Here is a 16,855-nt window from a genome sequence, read left to right on the forward strand (position 1 = left end):
TAAAACCAAATGTATGCTTTTCAACCGTTCGCTGCCTGCACCTGCACGCCTGACTAATATCACCACCCTGGATGGTCCCGACCTTGAATATGTGGACATCTTTAAGTACCTAGGTGTCTGGCTAGACTGTAAACTCTCCTTCCAGACTCATATCAAACATCTCCAATCGAAAATCAAATCTAGAGTCGGCTTTCTATTCCGCAACAAAGCCTCCTTCACTCACGCCGCCAAACTTACCCTAGTAAAACTGACTATCCTACCGATCCTCGACTTCGGCGACGTCATCTACAAAATAGCTTCCAACACTCTACTCAGCAAACTGGATGCAGTTTATCACAGTGCCATCCGTTTTGTCACTAAAGCACCTTATACCACCCACCACTGCGACTTGTATGCTCTAGTCGGCTGGCCCTCGCTACATATTCGTCGCCAGACCCACTGGTTCCAGGTCATCTACAAGTCCATGCTAGGTAAAGCTCCGCCTTATCTCAGTTCACTGGTCACGATGGCAACACCCACCCGTAGCACGCGCTCCAGCAGGTGTATCTCACTGATCATCCCTAAAGCCAACACCTCATTTGGCCGCCTTTCGTTCCAGTTCTCTGCTGCCTGTGACTGGAACGAATTGCAAAAATCGCTGAAGTTGGAGACTTTTATCTCCCTCACCAACTTCAAACATCTACTATCTGAGCAGCTAACCGATCGCTGCAGCTGTACATAGTCTTATCGGTAAATGGCCCACCCAATTTTACCTACCTCATCTCCATACTGTTTTTATTTATTTACTTTTCTGCTCTTTTGCACACCAATATCTCTACCTGTACATGACCATCTGATCATTTATCACTCCAGTGTTAATCTGCAAAATTGTAATTATTTGCCTACCTCCTCATGCCTTTTGCACACAATGTACAGTGCCTTGCGAAAGTATTCGGCCCCCTTGGAACTTTGCGACCTTTTGCCACATTTCAGGCTTCAAACATAAAAGATATAAAACTGTATTTTTTTGTGAAGAATCAACAACAAGTGGGACACAATCATGAAGTGGAACGACATTTATTGGATATTTAAAACCTTTTTAACAAATCAAAAACTGAAAAATTGGGCGTGCAAAATTATTCAGCCCCCTTAAGTTAATACTTTGTAGCGCCACCTTTTGCTGCGATTACAGCTGTAAGTCGCTTGGGGTATGTCTCTATCAGTTTTGCACATCGAGAGACTGACATTTTTTCCCATTCCTCCTTGCAAAACAGCTCGAGCTCAGTGAGGTTGGATGGAGTGCATTTGTGAACAGCAGTTTTCAGTTCTTTCCACAGATTCTCGATTGGATTCAGGTCTGGACTTTGACTTGGCCATTCTAACACCTGGATATGTTTATTTTTGAACCATTCCATTGTAGATTTTGCTTTATGTTTTGGATCATTGTCTTGTTGGAAGACAAATCTCCGTTCCGGTCTCAGGTCTTTTGCAGACTCCATCAGGTTTTCTTCCAGAATGGTCCTGTATTTGGCTCCATCCATCTTCCCATCAATTTTAACCATCTTCCCTGTCCGTACTGAAGAAAAGCAGGCCCAAACCATGATGCTGCCACCACCATGTTTGACAGTGGGGATTGAACTGTGTTGCTTTTACGCCAAACATAACGTTTTGCATTGTTGCCAAAAAGTTCAATTTTGGTTTCATCTGACCAGAGCACCTTCTTCCACATGTTTGGTGTGTCTCCCAGGTGGCTTGTGGCAAACTTTAAACAACACTTTTTATGGATATCTTTAAGAAATGGCTTTCTTCTTGCCACTCTTCCATAAAGGCCAGATTTGTGCAATATACGACTGATTGTTGTCCTATGGACAGAGTCTCCCACCTCAGCTGTAGATCTCTGCAGTTCATCCAGAGTGATCATGGGCCTCTTGGCTGCATCTCTGATCAGTCTTCTCCTTGTATGAGCTGAAAGTTTAGAGGGACGGCCAGGTCTTGGTAGATTTGCAGTGGTCTGATACTCCTTCCATTTCAATATTATCGCTTGCACAGTGCTCCTTGGGATGTTTAAAGCTTGGGAAATCTTTTTGTATCCAAATCCGGCTTTAAACTTCTTCACAACAGTATCTCGGACCTGCCTGGTGTGTTCCTTGTTCTTCATGATGCTCTCTGCGCTTTTAACGGACCTCTGAGACTATCACAGTGCAGGTGCATTTATACGGAGACTTGATTACACACAGGTGGATTGTATTTATCATCATTAGTCATTTAGGTCAAAATTGGATCATTCAGAGATTCTCACTGAACTTCTGGAGATAGTTTGCTGCACTGAAAGTAAAGGGGCTGAATAATTTTGCACGCCCAATTTTTCAGTTTTTGATTTGTTAAAAAAGTTTGAAATATCCAATAAATGTCGTTCCACTTCATGATTGTGTCCCACTTGTTGTTGATTCTTCACAAAAAAAATACAGTTATATCTTTATGTTTGAAGCCTGAAATGTGGCAAAAGGTCGCAAAGTTCAAGGGGGCCAAATACTTTCGCAAGACACTGTATATAGACTATTTTTTTTCTACTGTGTTATTGACTTGTTTATTGTTTACTCCATGTGTAACTCTGTGTTGTCTGTTCACACTGCTATGCTTTATCTTGGCCAGGTCGCAGTTGCAAATGAGAACTTGTTCTCAACTAGCCTACCTGGTTAAATAAAGGTTAAATAAAAAAATTAAAAAATTAAAATACGTGAAGGAAGAGATCACGTCTGACCTAACTATTTAGTAAAGGCTAGGGATGAATTAACACGGAGTCCTTACGATGAGAAATTGGCTAAATTTGCCACAGGAAAATGTATTTTGGGTTGAAGAATCTAGGCAAAATGCCAGGGGAATGGATTCTAAAGGTAACACATTTAAATTATATGGCCAAACACTCCTTGCAAACTCAGAAAGCCTTGGGGGGGGGGGGTTATCTCATGAGACATTTTATGTGGGTTTTTAGTTTGAAATAGATGTACGTTTTATGTTGTCTTATTCTGAAATAGGTTTCTAGAATATACAAAAGGGTGGAGGGGTAACAAGGAATTAGCAAATGAGTTATTAAACCTAAAACTAACCTTAATTATTTTTAGGTAGTTCATGAACATTGTAGGGGATTGAAACAAACATTTAATGGGTTCTGAAGGACAGGGAATGTAAAAGGAAGAGGAAATATGTGAATGGTGTCGAATGCTCTATCCTGACTTTCTGGGGAGGCCTGATCAATCTCACTAGAAATGATCGGAACAGGATTTAATTATAAAATGAATGACAAACACCAGTCTGTTCAAATTGTACCATTACTTCATAAGATTATTATTATTTCCGTAGGGAGTTATAAAGAGTTGTTTTAGAATCATGTGTTCAACGGGGAAAATGAACAGCTCCCTGGGGTCCTGGTTTATGGGTAAATATACAGAGGTATTGTGTTCAGTCTGCATATAGAAGGGAAATATATGTTAATAAGGGATGACAGTTACTTCAAATGGATTGTGATATGTGTATTGCTGATTTAATTGAGTGTTTTTGTTTCGATACAAATTTCACCAGATTGGGATACTGGAGTGTGGGATTCCGCGAGGGGTTAGGGTGCTAACTTCATGATCTGTAAACTCTTTCGAGAGGTCGCCAGTAGAATAAGGGAGTATGGACTAATTTTGAAAATGGTTTTAGCAGTAACAGTATGTTGGTATGCTCTTTGACATTTGTCGTAGATATAATGTTATTAAGAAAAGGTTAATGTAAGAAGTTGTCATATAGTCAATGCTTGTCTGGATTTCCTGAAACAGAAATGAATTGAGCTAAACTGTTGTTGTCATCTTTGCTTTTTATGAGGTTATCATGGAAGCTGACGTCAGATCATGTCTTAATGCATGGTAGGAATAATTTGACCACAAACAGTGTGTGTGAACCTCAAAACCCTCCCTCACCGGCTGAAGAAAGAGCGACGAAGGCGTGCAATTCGACAGTGGCTTTTTAACACTTCTGAGACCGAGCCATAAACCAAAGTGCTGAGAACGGCAGGTGAGAGATTTGTGTACATGGGAGAAACGGACGTACATGTGCCATTGGGAAGATGAACTGTAAACGCTATCTGAAAAGGACACGCTAGAATGAAAAGTGCCGGGAAGAGGACAGGAAGGGGGGGGGGGTCTACACACTGCAAACAATTTTGACAAAGGATGCGTGGAGATACTGATCTTTCATTACCAGGCCACTCGTGACAGGAAAACAGGGACGGGGGGGGGGGGCTGTAAATGAGGTGTTATTACCAGCAATAAAAAGGTTTAGTTTATAAATGTACATTCTAACAGGGATGATGTGTGCTAAATTGAGAAGCTGGGATTCGAGTCCTATTCTCAAAGTAAGTACTAAGAACTCTCATTCTGAATTTGGTTTGGATAATTGATCAAATGTTTTAGTTATGATTTGGGCACAGCGAGAGAGAGTTGCTACAGAACGGTGAGAGGTGGGGGCGCTGATAAAATGTATTTTGCCAAGGGAGTCTCCAGAAATCTTACCTCTAAGTGTCCTCCAACAGGTTGTTGTTTGTTAGAGAAATCACTGGATGATAGGCTTGGGACAACCATGAGTTTTTTTGTTCTCTTTTGTTTTACCATGTAATCAGAATTTTAAAGTTAAATCGCATCAATGGGTGCTGCAAAGTTATTAAACATGTACTTCTTTTTCTCTTTCCTTTTCAAGTCAATATGTTTTTAGGTTTCGTGGAACATAAGAGTGATCATTGTTCCAGAGGAGAGACTGATGTACATTGACTAATTGATTTGAGAATGTTTTAGTATGTTTATAACTTTAGAAATGCATTAGGAGTAGTGACTAGTGTGTTATGGGTTTGATGTAATGATAGTGTATCATTCCCAGAGACTGTATATTGTTACAGGAGATAGCTCATAGGAAAGGGAAGACAGCTACCTGTACGCAATATGGGGATTTAATTGTACAATACACATACCCAGATCATGGTGAGAGGAGAAGAGATAGTGGTGGCATTTCAGACACTATGGTTATCATTCAAGAAACCTGAGTTTTGTTAGGTTGGATATTCTGCCCAACTCATTAATCTTTTTCCCAATTTCTAACATCCGGCGAACACTTGAAGGATTCATTGAAGGTTATAGGCATGGGCCATGTTAGTAGAAGCACGGGTTAGCATTGTTGGGATATCAATTAATGAGGACTCGTGCCACATGGATTGGTAACTGGGAGACCGATGGGAGTACAGGGGAGGCTGTTATTCAAATGTCAGAAATTAGTGCTCTTGAAATAAGACGAGAGTTCATGTTGTCAGGAAATGTGTTGCATTATGTATATCCTCAGGTGAAAGCAGAGATAAACAAGGGCACGGGCTGAATTCTGGAGATTGAGTGTACGTCAAGATGCACCAGGCGGGGGTTTTGGGACAGTGTTGGTCTGGTCCACACACACACTACTCCTTACAGCAGCTGCAGCGGTAAAGATCGTCATGTCTCTCCTTGGTGGGTGCATTGTTCTCACGTGAAGTGAGGTCAAGCTGCATAACGGGTGAGCTTGAAGACATGACAGAGGAAGTGGAGTGAAAGAGAGAGACTAGATTCCACTGTAAGACATACAGATGGGTTGGGTCTGGGAGCTACTTTAAACATCATAGTTGAGTTGGGGTTAGCTGCTTTATTGGTTAATGCATCATATGAAAGAGGTTAGATATTGGGGTAATTGTACTCTAAACAACATGTTGAAGTCATTGATGTGAAAGGATATACAGTGCTGAGTTACCTTAAGAGGATGTAGGGGTGTGGCAATGGAGGAGATGGGGAACAAAGTGAAAATGATATGACTTGGGAACACCTCTCGGAACCTGGGGCCGAAAGGGGAAGACTGGGCGAAAGCATGAGGAGGCTTTTTAGGGTTTTCATCTTTGTGGAACCCAGCACAAAAGTATCCTGGAGGCATAGAGTCAGGTGAAGAGAGAGTGGGAATTGTCATGGTCTCAGACTTTGGTTTTCATGCATATATAATTATGCATAGCTTATCACATTGTTAACTTCTTGAGTGTAGGGGCTTCTTGAATGTAGGGGTTTTTGGCTAAAAAACATACCCATTTGAAACTGCCCATTTCTCAGGCCCAGAAACTAGAATATGCGTATAATTGTCAGATTGGGGTAGAAAACACGCTAAAGTTTCCAAAAACTGTCAAAATATTGTCTGTGAGTATAACAGAACTGATATTGCAGGCGAAAACCTGAGGAAAATCAAACCAGGAAGTGGCTTCTATTTTGAAAGCTCCATGTTCTATAGCCTGCCTTCGCTCCATTTAAAGGGATATGAACCAGATTCCTTTTCCTATCGCTTCCTCAAGTTGTCAACAGTCTTTAGACATAGTTTCAGGCTTTTATTTTAAAAAATGAGCGAGAAAGATAACATGGCGTCAGATAGCTGGGTGTTCGCATGAGTTTTGCTTGCGCAACAGAGTGGGGCAGCCATGGTCTCTCCATCTCCTATTGAAAAAGCGACAGTCCCAGTTGATATATTACCGATTATATATTTTAAAAACAACCTGAGGATTGATTATAAAAAAAATTGACATGTTTCTGTGGACATTACGGATACTATTTGGAATGTTCGTCTGCGATGTTGTGACCGCTCGCGCCTGTGGATTTTGGATATAAAAATAATCTTTATGGAACAAAAGGAACATTTGTGTAACTGGGAGTCTCGTGAGTGAAAACATCCGAAGATCATCAAAGGTAAGCAATTTAATCTATTGCTTTTCTGACTTTCATGACCAATCTACTTGGCTGCTAGGTGTTTGTAATATTTTGTCTACTGAGAGAGATGTTCTTACATAAATGTTTGTCATGCTTTCGCCGAATAGCTGTGTTGAAATCTGACACGCCAGGTGGATTAACAACAAGCTGAGCTGTGTTTTGCTATATTGCACTTGTGATTTCATGAAAATGAAATATGTTTAGTAATTTAAATTAAATTTTGCGCGCTGCAATTCAGCGGGTGTTGATGAAAATGATCCCGCTAACGGGATGGGTGCATCAAGAAGTTAATACTGTTATGTTTGGTGTCTTTTTTGTTGCTTTCCAAGCCTTATGCTGTCACTCTCTTAGGAACCAGAAGGAGAGAGTGGAGAAACAAAAAGCGCTCCAGCTGACATGGAACAAGACAGCAGATTCATCTAGAATGTCATTTTGTTGTGTGATGAGAGATGGAAATAAAATTGTGTATGGTGTGAAGTCTCTGAGTTTGTAAACGTCACGGTGAATGTTTTGTTACCATTGTTTGTACATTTTTATTTATTTATTTTTTATTCATTAATTATTATCATTGTCCATTTAAAAGTAATTTCCAAGTTTACGTAAGTTGAACATTAGGAAGCTATTCTTCAATAGGAGGGACTGTTGGGGGGGGGGGCGTTGTATCATTTGATTTACACAACATTCCTACCACTTTTAAGACACAAAATATTATTTATTGTGAAACAAACAAGGAATAACACAAAAAAACTGTAAACTTGAGCGTGCATAACTATTCAACCCCCCCCCACAGTCAATACTTTGTAGAGCCACCTTTTGCAGCAATTACAGCTGCAAGTCTCTTGGGGTATGTCTCTATAAGCTTGGCACATCTAGCCACTGGGATTTTTGCCCATTCTTGAGGAAAAACTGCTCCAGCTGGATGGGTTCCGCTGGTGTACAGCAATCTTAAATCACACCACAGATTCTCAATTGGATTGAGGTCTGGGCCATTCCAAGACATTTAAATGTTTCCCCTTAAACCAACCGAGTGATGCTTTAGCAGTATACTTAGGGTCATTGTCCTGCTGGAAGGTGAACCTCCATCCCAGGCTCAAATCTCTGGAAGACTGAAACAGGTTTCTCTCAAGAATTTCCCTGTATTTAGCGCAACCCATCATTCTTTCAATTCTGACTAGTTTCCCAGTCCCTGCCGATGGAAAAACATCCCCACAGCATGATGCTGCCACCACCATGCTTCACTGGATGGTGTTCTCGGGGTGATGGGCTTCCACCAGACATAGCATTTTCCTTGATGGACAAAAAGCCACGTTTTAGTCTCATCTAACCAAAGTACTTTCTATATGTTTGTGGAGTCTCCCACATGCCTTTTGGCGAACACCAAACGTGTTTGCTTATTTTTTTCTTTAAGCAATGGCTTTTTTCTGACCACTATTCCGCAAAGCCCAGCTCTGTGGAGTGTACGGCTTAAAGTGGTCCTATGGACAGATACTCCAATCTCCGCTGTGGAGCTTTACAGCTCCTTCAGGGTTATCTTTGGTCTCTTTGTTGCCCCTCTGATTAATGCCCTCCTTGCCTGGTCCGTGAGTTTTGGTGGGCGGCCCTCTCTTGGCAAGTTTGTTGTGGTGCCATATTCTTTCAATTTTTTTAATAAAGGATTTAATGGTGCTCTGTGGGATGTTCAAAGTTTGATGTTTTTTTATATCACAACCCTGATCTGTACTTCTCCACAACTTTGTCCCTGACCCGTTTGGAGATTTCCTTGGTCTTCATGGTGCCGCTTGCTTGGTGGTGCCCCTTGCTTAGTGGTGTTGCAGACTCTGGGGCCTTTCAGAACAGGTGTCTATATACTGAGATCATGCAACACTTAAAGTCCACCTGTGCAATCTAACTAATTATGTGACTTCTGAAGGTAATTTTGTTGCACCACCTATTTAGAGGCTTCATAGCAAAGGGGGTGAATATATATGCATGCATCACTTTTCCATTTTATTTTATTTTTTGAATTTTCTGAAACAAGTATTTATTTTTTTTGGCTTCACCAATTGACTATTTTGTGTATGTCCATTACATGAAATCCAAATAAAAATCCATTTAAATTACAGGTTGTAATGCAACAAAATAGGAAAAACGCCAAGGGGGATGAATACTTTTGCAAAGCACTGTAGACATCATGCAAAACAACAAATCCCTACAAGCTCCTGCACATTATCTCTAGCTGAAACCTTTGCTAACAGGTATTATGACAACTTAAAACTTGCACAAGACAGTTTTCAGAATTGTCAATTTAAAGAAATGTTGCCAATTTATTCATTACAAGTTTTATTTAACCTGGTAGGCAAGTCAGTTAAGAACAAATTCTTATTTACAATGACGGCCTACCAAAAGGTCTCCTGCGGGGACAGGGGCTGGGATTACATTTTCTTTTTAAACATAGGCTAAAACACACATCACGACAAGAGAACACTACATAAAAAGAGACCTAAGACAACAACATAGCAAGGCAGCAACACATGACACATAGCATGGTAGCAGCACAAACATGGTACAAACATTATTGGGCACAGACAACAGCACAAAGGGCAAGAAGGTAGAGACAATACATCATGCAAAGCAGCCACAACTGTCAGTAAGAGTGTCCATGACTGAGTCTTTGAATGAAGAGATTGAGATAAAACTGTCCAGTTTGAATGTTTGTTGCAGCTCGTTCCAGTCGCTAGCTGCAGCGAACTGAAAAGAGGAGTGACCCATGAATGTGTGTGCTTTGGGGACCTTTAACAGAATGTGACTGGCAGAACGGATGTTGTATGTTGAGGATGAGGGCTGCAGTAGATATCTCTGGGGGAAGTGAGGTCTAAGAGGGTTTTATAAATAAGCATCAACTAGAGAGAGACAACTCAAAGGCGAAATCCATTAATGCCAAGATAATGGAATTCATTGTGCTACTTGCTGTAGGCGTCAAGACTGACATTTGGACCAGCGGTGTCAGCCCCATTAGCATGCTGAGTCTGATAGCACAGTAGGTCAATGAGGATTTCGTACTGAGGAAAGCCGTATTGGATGCTCAAGAATGTGCTGGTTCTCATACCGCTGTTGCCATTTCAATGGCATTTGAGAACATGTTTGAAACATGAACACACCCCTAGTGCAAGTTGAATAACTGACTCGATAAATAAGCTAATCTACTGCGTCTACAGCTGACGTTATATCCTCTGTCATGGCATTGAAACGCCTGCTCAACAAAACTGCCGATTTAGAGCGTGGGGTTAAAACTTGCAAAAGTACTCGAGACTGTGAACAAGCGATTCTGTGGTATTCTCTCTGAGCCTCTTTACTGTGTCGCCACCATGCCCGATGCTAGGTACAAGGACCACTACTTCGATGCAGACAAGAAACAGAGTTTACGTGAAATTTTACATACACAGCATGGAAACGGACACCGTGACAGTGCTCACAGAGTAAAAGAGGCCATAAACAGACAGAGCTGAAACTTCACTGCTTGACATGTATGATGAAATCCTTGTTGAGAATGAAACGGCTGAACAAATGAACAACGAAACTGCACAGCAAGTAAGTGATAAAAATAGGTTTTGATTATGCTTTGCTGGTAATGGGGACATAAGTAAATGACAACAAAATATATTTTTGGTTGGTGTGGTGTGTGTGTGTAACCTTTAACAATGCAAGTCAGTTAAGAACAAATTATTATTTACAATGACGGCCTAACCCCGGATGACGCTGGGCCAATTGTGCGCTGCCCTATGGGACTTCCAATCACGGCCGGATGTGATACAGCCTGGATTCGAACCAGGGACTGTAGTGACGCCTCTTGCACTGAGATGTAGTGCCTTAGACCACTGTATCCATATGTGTGTGTGTGTGTGTGTGTGTAACTATTTAACTGTACTAGAATGTTTAAAAGGCAGCTAAAATGTAAAATATCGGTATCAGGTTTTTTGGCAAGGAAAATATTGGATATCGGTATGGCCAAAAATGTTGTATCGGTGCATCCCTAGCATCAATTAGTGGGTCTTGCGACAGGTATACAGAGATGACCAGTTCACAGATGAGTATAGAGTGCAGTGACGTGTCCTATAAGGAACATTGGTGGCAAATCTGATGGCCGAATGGTAAAGAACATCCAGCCGCTCGAGAGCACCCTTACCTGCCGATCTATAAATTATGTCTCCGTAATGTAGCATGGCTAGGATGGTCATCTGAATCAGGGTTAGTTTGGCAGCTGGGGTGAACGAGGAGAAATTACGATAGAGGAAACCAAGTCTAGATTTAACATTTAGCTAATATTAGATAGCTCATCCAGAGATTCTTACCTTTGCCTCGATTCGGCAGTTTAGACCAGATCATCATGGCATTTGTGGTTCTGTATAATAGCCACATTAGCAGTTAATTAGCATTACATTTTGGGGGATAAATACAGGCGAATATATTGATAAGTCACTTTGTCCTAGAGAGATTTACACGGTTATCAAAACGTCACACCAGCGTACGCCTAAACGAAACACATCCCTTAGTTTAAGTGTTTCTAAAATCCCCTATAGGAAAAATTAAATGGTGAAAAAACTATTGGAACCATTTCCCTGTTTGACCTCTAGGTTTCACGGTATTATGACTCATACTGTGGTACGCTATAAAGGGCTTTCACCATTTAAAAGTAGTCAACCGGGTGGGGATCCATATGGGTTGAGAGGAATCAGACAATGATCAGAGCATTGGCTTCTTCTTCAAATTGGGTTACCTGATTTGTAAATGGCTTTAAGCTGTATCACTGCCATTTTATGGCCACAATAAATTAATGACCATATTTGGTTCAGTACTCCGGCACTGCAGGTGGCGGTAAATCACAAAGAAAATTGACTACTTCAAAATGGAAATGGCCTTAGCGGCACTGCCAGTGCTATTACAGATGCCATAATGGGACAGATAAAAAGGGATAATCTCAATTGGTTTTGCTCAACTCTCCTCTGTCCTGCTTTTGAAAAAGTTCAAAGATAATCGAGGAGCAGAGGCGAGGAAACAAATGAGCTTCTATGAAATGAGACTCCGCTCCATAAGGCAAATTACATTTACAGGGGTGGAATCCCAAAATAAATGTGTAAAGTGATAAAACATATCACTTTATATAGCTAGTTGTGGAAGACATTTTATAGATGAAATAAGTGCTGTATTCTTATTAAATGTGTGCATGCTTTTCTCCTTCGAGAAAACAGCTAATTCAAAGTGGGTGTGGCGGATTTTAAAACACTTCAGCGCTAGCCACTGAGTGGAATACTCTTGTGCATCAAGGAAGTGAGCATATGTCCTCCGTTCACCTACTAATTAACTGACACCGTCCTCAACCACTTCGGTTTCCAGGTCAGAGAGGAGAGGAAGGAGTCATCATCTAATTAAGTCTATGTTTGCACATGTCGTCCCTGGCGTTCCTTTGCATAAGAAGATGACAGCCACTCACATGCAGGTCCCAGATGCGAACCTCTCCATCCAGACATCCCGAAGCCACCAAACCAGGGATGGTAGGGTGAAAGGTCAGACACCAAGGAGTGCGGCGATGGCCAACCAGAGAGTGAACACACTTCCCTGTCTTAACCACTGTGACATAAATGTTGTGGTTGACATGTGTGGAGGCCATTAAGGTCCTATATGAAAGGAAAACGTTAACAGTTACCATACAATCTTCCGGTCTTGGTGTCTTTCTACCTCCTCCAAACATTTTTTTTATAGGATGTCATTCTGACCTGTCCGGGCTAAAAGCCAACAGGAAGGTAGAACGAGGGCTGTCCGGCAACTCCACTTTCTGTGGAAAATAAAATAAAAAGAGCACATAAAAAGTCACCACTCATCTCAGTTAAACTTGATACATTGCACGATTTCCATCCATTCCTCAGGAAGGATGCTCCTTACCTGACTCTGCCATTTCATCCTCCGGGTCTTCTCCTCAACAAGCTGCTGCAGGAGGCGCTGGGAGCCAAGGCCGCGGGCACCACGCTCCCGGGCAGATAAGATCCGCACTGAATTCTTTGGGTAGACAGTCATCTCAAAGATAAGGCCTTCCTCCCTCTCCTTCACACGGGTGTTTGTTGGTCTCAGTCACCAAAGGGTCTTCACAAAGGCCATATGAAAGTGTGTGTGGCCAGCTTGTAGTCTAAAGGGGAGTCTAGCTTGTAGTCTACACCTTTACCTTATGAAATCCAACTATTGATGACAGAACCATGTTTGTAGCTAACTAGCTAAAAATTGGTTTTTACTTATTAGTTACCTAATCACTGCATTTGTCATTTGTTAACAGCCATGAGGAGCTGATGACAATGTTGCCATTGGTGGCATGAATCATTTAAATCTGTTCGTTTTACAGAATTAAAACATAACGTTAATGACCAAACAACTGGTGATGTGGGTTCTGGCAGTTAAACTGAAACACAGAGAAACAACGAAAACAGGCTGTCATGAAACTTCAAAATCAAGTTAACTACCCGTCTCCTAGCTCCAGATTGTAAACCCAGATAATGTGATTTAACCCAACAAATGTGGTTCATTATACTGGTGGAGGACAAAGATAGTATCGCCAATAGCAGGTTAAAGTTGTCAGTTGAAAACTCTCTTGACGACGTTTTGTACAGCCAGGCCTGTAACTAACAGTAATATTTGGTTAAATCACATTATATTGTGTTACAATCTCTAGCTATCCATCTCCCAAAAAACTAACAAGCCAGCGTTTGTCCAACTCAAGCGTTGACAACCAACCCAAACAAGGCATTTGGCCAAACTAGCTAACGTTAGCGATATACTCGACCACGTCCCTACTTTTGCCCCACTGCTACGGTTGGATGTTCTTGACGACTTGACTAGTTACATATATTAGACTTTAACCAGCGTCTGAAACAGTCTCGTATATTTATGTTTCATTTTCTCCGATGTTTTCATATTGTGTTGACCGACTGTGGTTAGCAAACTAGCAGTGTAGCTAGGCTAGCTATTGGTCTATGTTCTCCAAAACATTAGCCAGCTGGCCAGATCAGACCTGGCTCAGCACATCAGGCATTACTAGCTGAACACGGGGACCGAGGTGGGCGTCAAACAGGGAGCTTTTTGTTTTCAGTGCAATAAATAGCTAGCTTACAAAAGGGTCAATTTTGCTTTAAAGTAAGCAATGTATTGTTCATCTACATTTATCGCTATTTCTAAATGTTTTATAGAAAACATAGAAGTTCATGATTATACAACGTAGCGTTTTCCAAACTGGGTCTGGGCCCTAGGATCCTGGTCCTCAATCCAAACAGTACACACATTTGTAAAAAGGGACCTGGATGGCACAATAAAGTCGGACTTATTTCCATTCTGGTTCCTATTTTTTTTACATAAATACATATACAATTATATAGATAGAGACGAAAAAATGCTCTACCTCCAGGAGTTTACGTACAATTCTTACAAGCTTGTTTGGCTGGTAGCTTATTCTTTAGATGTTCGGGTCTGCTGGTGAACCAGACATGATCAAAGTGACACTGGACTGGCGCACTAGCTAGTTTTCCATCCAATTGGCGACAGATTTGAATTCGAATATTGTAAAATCTTCATAAAACAATATGCCATTTCAGAGTTCTCTTTGGGAAATTTAAGCATCTGACAACATGAAAGGGAATATTTGAATAATGAGCCACAATTACGTCTCGTTAAAAACACTATTCCTTGTGTTTCGATGTGTAGCATATAGCCCATATGTTCATATGTTTAAGGCTACTTTCCTAAAACAATTATTGTCTGCCTCACCATTCAGCTGTCACGAGATTTGAGCACTACATGTATCAGGGCATTGCATGCATAGGCCTATAGGCGTAGGTGTCTACTGAATGATATTAACATTTTAATAAAAATAAATATTGCCTATATAAAGGAAGAGAAGCTTAGACCAGATAGAAATATGCGGGTGGCATCCTCCAACACTGACATGCATTTTTGAAATGTCAGATGGCTACTGTGTCTGCTATACAGGTGTATAGGAGGCTAATTAGTTCCTTTTCGATCATAATATTTTGTATAAAGATAAGCAATGTATTGTAAGATTATAGGAGTAACTCTGGTAGGCCTGAAAGTCTTGCTCATCTCAAATCAAACTTTATTTTGTCACATGTCCCCGAATACAAGTGTAGACCTTACTGTAAAATGCTTACTTACAAGCTCTTTACCAACAGTGCAGTTCAAGAAGAGTAAAGAAAATATTTACCAAATAAACTAAAGTAAAAAATAATAAAAAGTAACACAATAACATAACAATAACATGTGTGTACTGATCCAATATCCATAGCCATGCCATTTAACAGTTATCACTGGCCCTTGCTCAGACATACTCACCAAGAGCCCAGCGCCGAGCCTTCTTGCTAGCAAAGTCACGGATCAGATTGTTTTTCAACATCCTCACTTTGTCTGTATATTTTTGTGCACCTTCTCTCATTTGCTCCATCCTCATAATCTGCACTGATACTGCTGCCACTGCCTTTCACCTCTCCCTCCACTTCCAAACTTCTCCCTGACAAAACTGTATCACTGGAAAATGGTCCTGGCTCTATAGAGTGTACATGACACATATGATAATATATCCTATGATATAATACCATTTGTAATAACATCATAACGAACATTTTAGTTACCAACATTTTGTTGACTTAAATTAACTGAAAAAATTAACTAAAAGAAAAACCTGAAAAAATCAAACAGCACCGAATTCTGCAGAATATTGACCCAAATTACCTGCAGTTGTGTATCACCACCGCTAGATGTAAACGGCCATATTTCAGTCTGCATCAAAGTCACGGAGACATACCTTGGCCATGTGACTTCAAGGTTTTACTTTAACATTGGCTGTCACTTACATAGACTGAGTCCCTCAATGCTTCAAACTGTCCAGCATCCAATACAGACTAAACAATAGGCTGTTTTTGTTTAATATAATGATCACTATGTGGAAAAATAATTACAGTGTTTAGAATTCTTGTCATTGAAAAGGATTTATTCATTTTTCTTTGTTTCATAATAATAAAAAAAGAAATTCCCACGCTGGCCATTTGATTAATTGTTCAGCAGTCTTATGGCTTGGGGGTTGAAGCTGTCACGGAGCCTTTTTGTCCTAGACTTGGTGCAGTAGCAGCGAAAACAGTCTATGACTTGGGTGACTGGAGTCTCTGACAATTTTATGGGCTTTCCTCTGACACTGCCTATTATATAGGTCCTGGATTGCAGGATGCTTGTCCCCAGTGATGTACTGGGCCGTACACACTATGCTCTGTGGAGCCTTACGGTCAGATGCCGAGCAGTTGCCATACCAGGCAGTGATGCAACCGGTCAGGATGCTCTCGACGGTGCAGCTGTAGAACTTTATGAGGATCTGGTGAGCCATGCCAAATCTTTTCAGTCTCCTGAGGGGTAATAGGTTTTGTTGTGCCCTCTTCACGGCTGTCCTGGTGTGTTTGGACCATGATAGATAGTTGGTGATGTGGACACCAAGGAACTTGAAAGTCTCGACCCGCTCCACTACAGCCCCGTTGATGTTAATGGGGTCCTGTTTGGCCCACTTTTTCCTGTAGTTCATGATCAGCTCCTTTGTCTTGCTCACATTGGGGGAAAGATTGTTGTCCTGGCACCACACTGCCAGTTCTCTGACCACCTCCCTATAGGCTGTCTCATCGCTGTCAGTGATCAGGCCTACCACTGTGTTGGAGTCTTGTTTGGCCATGCAGTCGTGGGTGAACAGTGAGTACAGGAGGGGACAAAGTACACACCCCTGATGGGCCACCGTGTTGAGGATCAGAGTGGCAGACATGTTGTTGCCTATCCTTACCACCTGGGGGCAGCCCGTCAGGAAGTCCAGGATCCAGTTGCAGAGGGAGGTGTTTAGACCCATGGTACTTAGCTTAGTGATGAGCTTCGTGGGCACTATGGTGTTGAACGCTGAGCTGTAGTCAATGAACAGCATTCTCACATAGGCGATTGAGATTGCGTCATCTGTTGATCTGTTGATCCGGGAGGATGCTGTTGATGTGAGCCATTGAGGCTTTGCTTGTTTGATGGTTTGT

General features: G+C 41.3%; 1 protein-coding gene across 1 annotated transcript in view; it reads right to left on the reverse strand.

Moving 5' to 3' along the window:
- The window catches only part of LOC135505302 (activating molecule in BECN1-regulated autophagy protein 1-like), a 104,679-nt gene extending 90,879 nt beyond the window's left edge, over nt 1-13,800 (reverse strand). Inside the window, exons 1-3 of the mRNA XM_064924560.1 lie at nt 12,690-13,800; nt 12,524-12,582; nt 12,241-12,424 (exon numbers count right to left, since the gene is read on the reverse strand). Of these exons, the coding sequence (XP_064780632.1) occupies nt 12,241-12,424; nt 12,524-12,582; nt 12,690-12,821 (375 nt within the window). The 5' untranslated portion in view covers nt 12,822-13,800. The remainder of the gene's footprint in view (nt 1-12,240; nt 12,425-12,523; nt 12,583-12,689) is intronic.
- Between the last annotated feature and the right edge of the window lie 3,055 nt (nt 13,801-16,855).

The sequence above is a fragment of the Oncorhynchus masou genome, chromosome 2 (genome assembly GCF_036934945.1).
Source record: "Oncorhynchus masou masou isolate Uvic2021 chromosome 2, UVic_Omas_1.1, whole genome shotgun sequence".
In the NCBI taxonomy this organism is placed as follows: domain Eukaryota; kingdom Metazoa; phylum Chordata; class Actinopteri; order Salmoniformes; family Salmonidae; genus Oncorhynchus; species Oncorhynchus masou.